The sequence below is a fragment of the Sabethes cyaneus genome, chromosome 3 (assembly GCF_943734655.1).
Source record: "Sabethes cyaneus chromosome 3, idSabCyanKW18_F2, whole genome shotgun sequence".
Classification (NCBI taxonomy): domain Eukaryota; kingdom Metazoa; phylum Arthropoda; class Insecta; order Diptera; family Culicidae; genus Sabethes; species Sabethes cyaneus.
The window spans coordinates 206,487,163-206,498,995 of record NC_071355.1 but is presented as its reverse complement, the minus strand read 5'-3'; the positions used below and the strand labels follow the sequence as shown (position 1 = coordinate 206,498,995).

The 11,833-nt window shown below is 36.8% G+C and overlaps 1 protein-coding gene across 1 annotated transcript; it reads right to left on the bottom strand.

Annotated features, from left to right (window-relative positions):
• Nucleotides 1-5,838: 5,838 nt before the first annotated feature.
• Nucleotides 5,839-11,519, bottom strand: LOC128740633 (thioester-containing protein 1 allele R1-like). Its single transcript, XM_053836195.1, has 13 exons — nucleotides 11,454-11,519; nucleotides 10,682-10,868; nucleotides 10,255-10,617; nucleotides 9,863-10,193; nucleotides 9,519-9,805; nucleotides 9,075-9,175; nucleotides 8,754-9,006; nucleotides 8,486-8,698; nucleotides 8,327-8,369; nucleotides 7,848-8,267; nucleotides 6,239-7,788; nucleotides 6,017-6,170; nucleotides 5,839-5,946 (listed from the first exon to the last, which is right to left on the bottom strand). The coding sequence occupies exons 1-13, from the start codon at nucleotides 11,513-11,515 to the stop codon at nucleotides 5,864-5,866; spliced, it is 4,047 nt and encodes a 1,348-aa protein (XP_053692170.1). The 5' UTR covers nucleotides 11,516-11,519; the 3' UTR covers nucleotides 5,839-5,863.
• Between the last annotated feature and the right edge of the window lie 314 nt (nucleotides 11,520-11,833).

Here is an 11,833-nt window from a genome sequence, read left to right as displayed (position 1 = left end):
ACACAAACAGCCAATCAGCACAGCAACAGAACCAACCAGCCAGCATAGCAACAGTAGACCACGTCACGACAACAGGTAGCCCACCGGCAGCAGACACGTACCTATCATCAAGCAGAACTCCAAACACGTTACGACAGGAATTGCACCAACCATGAGGCGACGCACATAGGAGTATTTGCCCCAAAAAGCTGGCCAAAATTCTAAATTGCTTCTTTCCAGTCGATATTGATAAAACATGATCAGAAATATTTTTTGAAACGATGGTTCTACATGGTTCAAATATTAATATATGTATGACCTCATTCCAAGGTCAAGACTAAAATCTTGAGATTAGTCTATGATCAGAAATTAAATATTTCCCAACTCTGCATATGAAGTTAAAGAAATTGCCAACTAATCTCCTGTAAAGTTCAATTCGTATCTTTCTCTTATATTTATAAAAAACCGATTAAGAACATAACCATTTATTAGGTGTTGGGATGTGTGTATGTATGTGTGTCAGTATGTATGTGAGCTAGTACAGGTGTATGTGTGATGTAAAAGTGTATGTATGTATGTAAATGTGTAGGTGTGTACGTATACGTATAGAAGCATCACATTCTACTTTTCTGTTTCATAGTCGCTGCATTTCTCATATTCTTCAGTTTGAAATTGATTTGCCTCCAACATCTTCAACGTTTCGGTCGAAAAAGGTTTGCTTTTTTTTGGTATCGGCCTTGAGCTACTAAGCAATGGATCCGAATTAAGCAGAAGTCTATTCAAAACATCTCTGTTGCATTGTATTCTTGAAAATTTCCTACCAAAGTTTTATTTAGTACAGTATATTGTTTTTTATTAAGAATAATTTAAACATACATACTATGAGAATAAAAGGAATTTAAAATTAACTAAGCCCATCATGTACTTTCTCGAATCACTCTAGAAGTTGATGGCAAACCCAATAGAAGTCAAATCATATACCTCAATGACCAGAGCCGAATAACTTCCGTTAACCTCCGCGAAAGTGGTCAGTTTACTGACCATCGGACGATAGTCATTAATACGGTACATGTACGGTAACCATAATGAGGGTTCTTCGTAACATTGAATAACATCTTTTTCTCTATAAATGACTTTGAACGAGTGTGTGAAATGATTCAGGGCGGGACAAACGCAGACTGTGACTGTTGCCGGCGACCTGCAAATATGCCTTTCTTACCCCGTTCGAAAGGTGCCGGTCTTACTCCCAAGGCACGTTTTTTAAGAAGACGATTTTTATACATTTATTAATCATATTTCTACTTAAATCTCACTTATGAAAAACAATGCTAGCTAGAATATATAAAACCTTAAAATTTAGTTTGAAACTTCTTCTGAGAAATAAAGCTTAAAACCTACTCGCGAAAAGTTACAACGGGCTGCGCATCAGCGACACTCGCGTTTATTTTGTTTATTATTTTGATATTTTACGATTTATAGTAAGCTCGATCTGTTTTAAAACATCTGAAATAATAAATACAAATATGTTGAGTCTTTAATAACTCAATTGATTAATGCATTCTAGTAAAACTCTATGCGTGCTTGTCTTATCCCCTGTGCCGGTCTTACCCGCACGACTCCTACCTTAAAATAATTAAATGTCTAAAAACCCGATTTAATCCACCTAGTGGTGAAAGAACCTTTGTTATACGGTCTTCATCTACGTTAACGTTGCGTAGTGCGTTTGTTTACTTTTTTTTTTGGAAAATGAAAAAGTTTACAAAATTTGAAAAAAATAGGAGCACTTATAAATTTTGATAGATCCTTTTTTCATGAAATTGCTGAGAAAGTATAAGTAAGTTGTTACTAATTTGAGTAAGTGCAAGTAAAAGTAAGTTGTAAGAGGAAATATTATTATTTAACATATACATTGCGTGGTAAAGGTCTAGTTTAAAGGTTTTGAACTATGCATAATTTACTGTAATGCCATTCTATTTGATTCAATAAAGTTTTCATCAATTTTTATTAACCTTCGGTTACTCACGCTGTTGTATTTTGTACAACACGTGTAGGTTTTAGAATGCCATATTGTTATAAAGTTACAAATTGATGTTTAACTAACGTATATTTTCCAATAAACTTGTTATGAGAAAAATACCATAATTATTCGATGCATTAATACTTTAAACTGTTGGCAAAATAGATCAGCAAAAACTGACATCACAGAAACGAAGCAATCAGTATGTGAGGTGTACCGCAATAGGCCCCAGCGGGAACTTTCTCTCGTTTCTCCATATGGAAAAATGGTGTCTGTATGCAACAAAACTATCAGCAAAAGTAAAATGTTTTAAATGTATCCGTCTGTCGATAGTCGAGTAATTCGGGGTCAAAATTAGGATATTTTTATAATCAAAGTTCTACAGTTCCTAAACAAGCAGTCATAGAGGTATACTATATTCAGCAAAGGTGTGGATTTTTACTATTTGTACAACATGAAAAAGTCATACAACAATTACAAAACGAGCTAAAATGGAAAAACTGATTTTACAAATTCATACAAAATAAATAAGATTTTTCTCTCTTCGCTGAAGAGATAGAAGGATACTGTCTTCAGCAAGGTTTCTTGTAATAATATGCTCTTAAATTTTACAGAACACATCAATGTGTTATATTGAAACTGAAGAAAAATATTTTTTTTATTTCACTTTTAGGGGGATTAATCAAAATTTAAATTCTACCAGACGATAGAGCTTGCAATTTCAAGAAACTCTTCCAAAAGTGCGATAAACCTAAAACCAGGTTTTCCTAGTCAAAACTCTAATGTGCACATTTTTTTGGTTTTGGGCTATTGTCTCCCGCGAGCAACCGTGTTACAAAAGTTGGCGCGAGTGTTAAAGGGTTAATATCTTTTGACTGGCAAAACCAATTCTTCTGAAATTTTGCAGATATATTTGCAGTAATAAAACCTCTAATTTGATGCCAAAAAAATTTAAACTAGATAAATTATCTAAGATGAAATAGTCGAAAATAATTGTAAATTTTAATATGTTGTCTCCGATTGCTCATAACTTTTGAATTAAACGTCCAATCAAAAAACAAATCAATAGTGATCTATTAGGCTATATTACCTTTCAAATGAGAATAATAGCGCATAAATCGGTTCAGCCAACTCTGAGAAACAGGCGATCATTTGTACCTAGTCAAAACAGGTTTTTTAAGGCTAACTTTTGAACTGCTTGTCCGTTTTCAATAAAACTTGGTAAAAAGTTTAGTAATAGCAAGTGCTTACGTTTGGTACTAAGATCGTTCAAATTGGTTGCGTAGTTCCGAAGAAACGCGTGTCACGTAGTTTTCACATTTTTGCTTATAACTTTTAAACGAAACGTCGGACAGCAATGCAATTCAAATACTAGGCAATAATACCTTTCAAACAAAAGTAAAAGCGGTCAAATCGGTTCAGCCACCTTCGAGAAATAGGCGATAGAAAATGAGCTGCACACACACACATACACACATACACACATACACACATACACACACACACAGACATTGCTCAGTTCGTCGAGCTCTATCGATTGGTATATGTGATTCGGCCCTCCGGGCCTCGGATCAATTTCGTGTTTTTCGACCAATTTCTAAACCTTTGTTATATAGTATAACAAAGGTAAAAACGACAAACCGGAACCATGCGGAAGATTTTTCGATTCCACTATATTCTGTGATGTTTGACCTATCTGATGGTGATTGAAATTTTGCCGGGACATGCTCGGAAGGTTACCAAAACATTGATTAAAGTATTAAGATCTTACCACTATTTTTGGGGTAATTTTCGTAATCACTATTCGAATCGAAGACATTCATTAATTTTATGCAATTATACATGAAAACTATTGAATAACATCCTTCTTTGCTGATAAATACTTACCCATGGTGAATAGACACTATTTCACTCGGATTTTTAGGTTTTTGCACCAACGAGCGGAAGAACGCATTTTAAAAGCGAAAAAATTTACTGCCGAATGGCGTTCTAAATAGGCAGCTTGCTGAGCGAAGAAAAGCATAAATTCAGTTCAAAATCATACTAACATGACTAGTAGACTATGCTGAGATTACAGATACTACATATAAATAAAAATCATGCATTTCATATTTCGGACTTATGGCCAACTTTTTGGGCCAAATACTCCTATGTGCGACGGCCAAAATGCTTAATAGTCAAAATTATCCATTAAATAGCTATTGATGAGGATTTTTAGGCCAGTTCGATCGTTAGTGTTAAGAAGTGAAGCGTTGTAAGTTTAAACTAGTGAATAAAAGTATTTTTTTTATCTTCCGCGAAATAATCACGGCATAATTTATATATATATATATATATATATACTTCACAAGAACGTGTTTCGAGCAATATGTAATTATATTTTCTTTCTTAGGGTGCGTAAATATTTATAAGCCTCATTTATTAGCCTTTTGATCTTTATCAATATTTTTTTTTGTTTTAGATGATAGTCACCAGTTTTGGGTCATTCGGGTCCTCGGTGTGAGAGACGTGAATGCTAACCACTACGCCGGAACTGACCCCACTATCAATATATTTAATTGTTACTTTATTTACTTTATCTTCTTTAGCTTTACAATAATATTTACTTGAATTATTGAAACACATATGTAAACACAAATGATAATTTTTGCAGACTTTTTTCTGTTTTGTCTCGAGGACGGCTAAGACCATGGTTGGTCCATCCCGCCATTTTTGCAGACTTGATTGACATACAGTAGAGATTTGTATAACGCGGATCCGAAGAACGCGGATTCGAAGAACGCGGGTTTCTATAGCGCGAGTACCACAAAATTTCTATAACGCGGTTTTCCGCGTATAACAAATAGGCGTAGCATATGGATATTAAGTTAATTAGGGCTAAACTCGAATATTAAGCGATTTTGAACAGATACGACCGTGGTGTCTTTTAACAAGTGTAGGGCATATAACAGTTGACCCTCTAAGTGATATAGGGAAACCACAAAGTTACGGGTTAGCCTGCCAGAGGTTCTGGAATATCCGTTGAAATTTTCGTATTGGTAAAGTTAGTTAAAATTGCTAAAATATTTTTGAAGTAACTAAAGTCGGGTAATAAGTGTCCTTAGAAAGCCGTAAGGTTATCCTCCGGAAAATCCAGAATATATCGTGAATATTTTGAGTGTAATTTGACTATCATTAGAAATACAATTTCGACTATTGATGACTCAATTTGGCCATTGGATGGTTCCCCGGAAGAAAATTCAAAGTCCGAATTTTCACCTCAAATAAGCCTAATTAGCCGTCGTATGCTAGAATCTCGACTGGGAGAGGCTGTTAGTGTCAATAGCGTCGTAGCAACTGGCCCTGCAATTGTCCTGCACTCTAACAGCTGGCGTGTCTGTCGTATAAAAACAGAAGGTCAAGTTTCGATAACGGAATATAGCACCTAGGCATTGCTTTGGGTGGAAGTGGAAGTGTAGCGGACACACCTTGAGGAAAGGAGCGAAAGAGATCTGCAGAGAAACTCTCGACTGAAATCCGCAAGGACAGCGTAGAAGAGGCAAACCCAGAGGCTCATGGCGACGCGTTTTAGCCAACGGCATCCGAGCTGTGGACTAGAACCTGTCCTGTGTCCTGGCGACAGGTAAAAGCCATGGCGGGTAACCGTCGACAGGGGAAATTTCTGATTTCATCCCTTTGAAAAGCCGAATCCAACGATTAATCGATTTTGCTGATCAAAACATTCGATTCGACACATTAGATAATCATAATATTTTAAAAATTACAGCAACACTTCGTCAAACGGAACGTCAATTTGTCATATTAAACAGAAATTTAATTGAACACCTCATTGTGCAACTACTGTATTTATATGCTATTTTCTCAATGCTACGGTGCAAGGCACTCTTCATCTTCACGTGTACCGCACAACTGCATTACTTTTTGTTCGTATGTTACAATGGCAAAACGATCTGCAAAAAAACCCAACATATATAACTTACAATGTTAATTTAAGCATTGATTTAAGCATTGGTATCACACCTTGGTGGTAATAATCATAGACAACAACATAAGCCGGTCGATGCACTGCCACTTTGTGTCTACGGTAGGATGTCACTTTAAAACAATTCATTTCTGGTCCAAGATTGTCATAGTATACAACTAACGAGGTGGCAGCGAATCGTAATTCAGTTTTCTGAAAAAAAGATTGATAATATTAACTCACTTAACAGTTTCTAGCGTCTTCTATTGGTTGCCACCTACCAGAATTGCATTAGATAAATCTTCTACTCCGTCCGCATCTACAACCATTCCTCTAGGGAAAAATACTTCAACTAGAGCCCTATTAGAGCGCTCGTAAGCTTCGTTTGGCGTAAAACTGATGCAGATCTTCAGGTACTGCACATAATAGGTCGTTGTATTTAACATTTCAACATTCAATTTAAAACGAGGCTTTGACAGCTGAATATTTTGATAGTATTCGTATGCCACTTGGAAGAATCCGTTTCCGAAACCAGAAATATCTACATTTAAAGCACGGATATTGTTCGGTATATCTATTTCCAGAATCTTCATGGTATGATGTGGTTCGATGTAAAAGGACATTGTTGTTGCCCAATACTTCAATCGAAATGAATAACGATTTCTATCAGATGACGTTACAAATTTGGCAAGTGCTTTCAATCCGATGAATGTATTCTGTGTTCTAGGAAATCCACCGAAGACAAAAGGATTACTATTCAACCATCGCATAATAGGAAGTCCATCTGAGTATTTGCCCATAGTAGTGTAAGATAGTAATGCGTATCCAGCAATCTCGACGCTAACTGGTGGCTGTTGCCAGTATAGTTCAACACGTTGCTCGTCATAAATGGAATTCTCTAAAAGTTTGTCTAGGAAATCCTCACTTTTCGATCGACCACCAAGCGACAGTGCATACGTTGCCAATGCTAGATCATATTGGTTAGTTATGTTGTCAAAATTTCTCTCCAAGAATGTTATCGAATTTTCTACTGTTTGCCGATGTTTTGCTGCAATCTCTTCAGTTTCCAAAAAAGCAATTAGTACATAAGCTGTAAGTGAATATTCGGTTGAATCCAGTCCTCCCTGCATCTTAGCTTCTGTAACCGGACCAACCTCATTGAATCTGCCTTCTGGAGTTTGAATACAGGCCAACCAACGGAATGCATTTTCAACTATCGACTTATCTACTTTTATGTATTCCTCTGCAATGTTGAATAAATTTGCTACGAAAGCTGTTAAGAAAGTACTACCTTTGGTGTCTGAACCTCCCCTAGTGCTGAATGAACCATCCGATCGCATGTATTTCAATTGATTGTGATAACCACTTTGTAAGAAGTTCAGTGTTCTTGTCCGATTTTTTACCTGCACCCTAGTTTCATCCAAGTAGTTAAAAACAACGATATTAAGAGCAAATTTTACAATATTTTGTTCTCCATTTCCAGTTGACAAATGAATCAATGACTCCAAATTACTAAGTGGGATCCATAAACTTAAGTGGGGAACGATTGTTAACTTAATTCTGGCAGATCCTTCGTCAATGAACCTTGGAATATAGAGAGCGATGTCATAGGTTTTTCTCTCGTTTCGTAAATTGAAAAATCTTGTCTCTATTCGCTCGAAACGTCGGCTTTCCGGTGTTACACGCAACATCCGTTCGACAGTATCAGAAGCGAGTAATTTGATTGCTTCAACTTTGATTGTTATTTCGCCAAGTTTCTTTGCTTTAATCCTAAACGAGATTGGTTTGCCTTTGGACTTTGGCACGAGTACAGTTTTGGTACGGCGGGTTGCTGAAAAACGAAAATTACGCTAATGTCATGCAATCGATTGACGCAAGTATAAAACCCACTGTCATTAGAAGACGGCTCTACGAACTCAATTTCATCATACTCGTTAAATAGTGTCACATCTGTAATAACTGTATTTTCCAGCAAGTTGAAAATCATCACGCAAATCGTAACCACTTCGTTACGCTTAATGGAGTACGGCAGATCGAGAACAATATAAAAAGGCGTTTTCTTCACACTAAACGTTTGTGGTTGTTTAATGATTCCCAATCCTAGTGTGGGACTGAGCGCAAATCCCGTAATTTCCCAAGAGCTGGTGGTATCTGGCACGTTGTGTCTGAAAATAAGCTTATCCTCAATGCCATCCATGGTATAGTTTTCCCAAAGCCAAGTTTTACGAAAGTCCGCCCTATTGGGTACAGGTTTTTGAACAATTTCGGCTAACGGGAAATGCCCTCCAAACCGCTTCAGTGCCGGATAAGCTGAATGAAAATAAATCTATTAACTACTGAAATACTGCATCGTATTCAGCCATACATACCGAAATCTACTTCAGCAGTAGTTCTTAAAAACAATCCCATTGTCTGAATATAGAAATTAATGAATTAAATAATTAATTAATTGACAAAATAAGCTATGTGGTCAAATTTTCAGAAAGTCGCCAAAACCGCCTTTCAATTTTGTTTGAGCCTTTACGTACCTCGAATGGATTAAATTCATTTGGTTCCGTGCTTCCATACAGAGCCAAATCATTGAGCACATCTTTTTCAGTTAAATCATGCCCTGTGTGGCCCATCAAAAATAAACTTTGATCGATAGCTGTGAAAGCAACATAAGAATCTTTAGCGGCTTTGACGTCCACGTGGAAATGCTGACCTGGACGATACTCTTCAGCATCCAGGGTAAACGAAAACTGCAAAGTGTTTATTATTTTTATAAGTTTTTCCTGATAAACCAAATATACCTACTTCGTTATTAAACGTGTCAAAACTCAATTCCATTGAGTCATAAATTAGGAATTTGTTTATACTGAAAACAATTAGTCGTGCCTTAGGAGCCATTTGAGGCGTGAGCTTTAGCCTAAAATCGGTTGTTTTCTTATTTTGTAGCACTTCGTATCCCGAGGTGATCACACTACCTCTCGATGTGATGATATAAGCAAAATCGTCCAAAGACTCTGTGCAGCTGATTTCGAAAACGACTACAGTGTTAGCAAGAATCCTGAAAGTAAATGAACAAATTTTCAATTGTACTAACAGTTCACAACAACCATGCGTAGGTATGCTTACTTTTGTTTTGATTTGAAAGCGATTTTTAGATAGCGGTTGCTTTTCAATGGGATGCTATAAATGTAGTCGACATATTCATAGTCTTTGGTATTATATTTCACCTAAAAGATACATTTTGAAATGACAATGCAAAAACAAAAAAAAACCCTGTCATAAAGTTTTAATAGAATGTGACAAAAATTATAAGCTAGAAGATAATTATCCCGACATTTCTTTGGGGTTGTTGACCACTCTTAAAAAAGTTTTATTGATAATATTTTCTGGATTGCTGAAAAAACTTCCTTGGATATTTATATATTCTACGATGCTTGAGTTACGAGTCCATAAATTATACCCGTGATACAAATTTTCATAAAATTTTTGGACCACATTGTAAAATAATTTTGTAAAATCTCTCACACATTTATTTAACGCATGCGACATGTACTTTTCATTTACGCTCACCCGAATTTCCATTCTATCAGAATTTTTTGGCGGTTCTAAGCCCAGTGAAATTAGACCCTTACGGAGAGTAGCCTGCATTGCAACTTCGCTCTCCAAGGATTCCCCTTCATAATTTATTAAAATTGCTGCAACAGTCTCCTCGGGTGCTGGTTCGCCATTATGATCCGTTATCGATAAATCCACTTGATACGGCAAACCGGGTCTAAACCAGGGCATAGACTTGATCAACGAAACTCTATATGGATGTTTATATATGGGTATTACTTCCACGATATTCACTGTGTGATCTACGGTATAACATATTTTCTAAATAATCGAAATACGAATTCCATGAGATCAATTACTTGTAAATGTTTCCATTACTTCCACTCTGACGAAAACATCCTTGCGGTATACATGTTCTTGTTCGATTTGTAAAGCATAAGGTAAATCAAAACTCACGGTGATTATTCCGGAAATATCCTGGTCTTTTATTGTCATATCAGGATAGTCCATTTCATAATCCAAAAACAAATCCACTCGAACAGTCCCATCGACCGCCTCACCGAATGTATACGCTGCTGATACAGTCACGCTAACCTTTTTCTCGTCAATCAGTAAAATTTTAGAGGGATATGCTTTGACAAAGAACTTTGGCAGTACGTACTCTCGCACTTCAATTTGTTTCTCCACTTTCTGGAAAATAAATAGATTTATATTCGACAAGCCTCTTGTTTTTACTATTCTTTAAATATACATAATCCCCAGCTGTCACCGTCAAGCTCCAATTGCCTAAGGCCGGTAGAGTTGGCAGATTTACGGTTGACTGAAAGATTCCATTGTTCAATTTAGCATGCTTCCAATGTCTAATGGAAGTTTCTTTCGAATCTTCAAGGTTAATAGCTACAGTATTGTAGCTCGTCACTGGACGCGTATCGGCATCTATTGCAATAACCCGAAACCTAAGAACATCTCCAGGTGTGTAGACGGGTTTATCAGTTTGTATAAAGATCGACGAGCTTTTCTTATCATACAGTAACTCAATTGTTTCATTTAAAACGAAACTATCCTCTAGACTTTGTACCGATAACCTGTATTCAGCCTCGGGAATGGCCCCTACCTACAAAAATATGCTTGCTTTAGTATGCATCAATCGAATTTAAAGCGGGACGGAAAAGACTCACCTGGAAGGTCACATATTTTCCTGTGTTGCTGGAAAGTTTTATCTCGTTTGTTTCAATCAAAACGGTAACCCCTTCCCTTAATCCTTCCAATTCCAGCTTCAATCGGAGATTATTTGTAAATGAATTGCTGAAGGCTATGCTATATGCATTGTTTGCTCGAATAAATTTTGGACCAATGACTACCAATCTGAAAGTTAGTTAATGAAATGTTTAATTAGTTGGCCGCGCTTCTGAGGATGGAGGACCACGCCAGAAAGAGGACAGAGATTGTGTAGAATTCCAGGCTAATGGCACGCGTAAGTTCTAGGAGATGATAAAGCAACCTCATAATGGTCATACACCGAAACCTGACACGTGTATGGGATATTTGTTGACAAACGAGCTCGAGGTGGTCGAGGCGAGGTGGTAAGTTCAAAAACTGGTTGAAAACGCTACTAATAACGCAAGTGTTCGTTTAAGCACTGAACATAAAATTTATTTTAGCTAAGCTACAAAAATAAAATATGGTGATTACGTTTTTGAAAATTTCCAATCTTATCATTCTTTTTTACTGGTAAAGGAAATTAAACGCACATCGTTGTTATTCAGTTAGAGCGCAAGTTAATTCGATTTATTATAATAAAAAAATGCTTGAATTGTCAGAAGTTATGACCATTTCCCTGTGGATCAATAATACTTCATTATTTTGTTGCTGCTACGTTCACGGCACGGGGTATTTCCCAGAATTCTCGCTTAATGTTGTTATAGGAGATAAATAAACACAATCACTAACCCTTGACTTTCGCAAAGCACCGCGATCAAACCGCAACCGAGCAAAATTTGAAACAACCACATGGTAAACGCTTCTTCTGGTTAGTTGATCTTTCAAAACACTCTAATATTCACACATCCGTTTCTCACGGCGGTCACTGCCGTTGTGATCCACCGCTGGACGACCAGAAGTGAATATATGTTTCACATTCTTATCAATAGGGTGGCACTTTCTGAGAGTAGGGTCATATTCTACAAATTATAATTTAGTGATACTAAAGCCTCCCAGTTGGCTTTGAGGTATGACGCAGCCCTTATAAGCCAGTCGTCGTTCGAATCTCGACTGGGAGAGGCTGTTGAAATCAATAGGATCGTAGCAACTGGCCCTGCAATTGTCTTGCA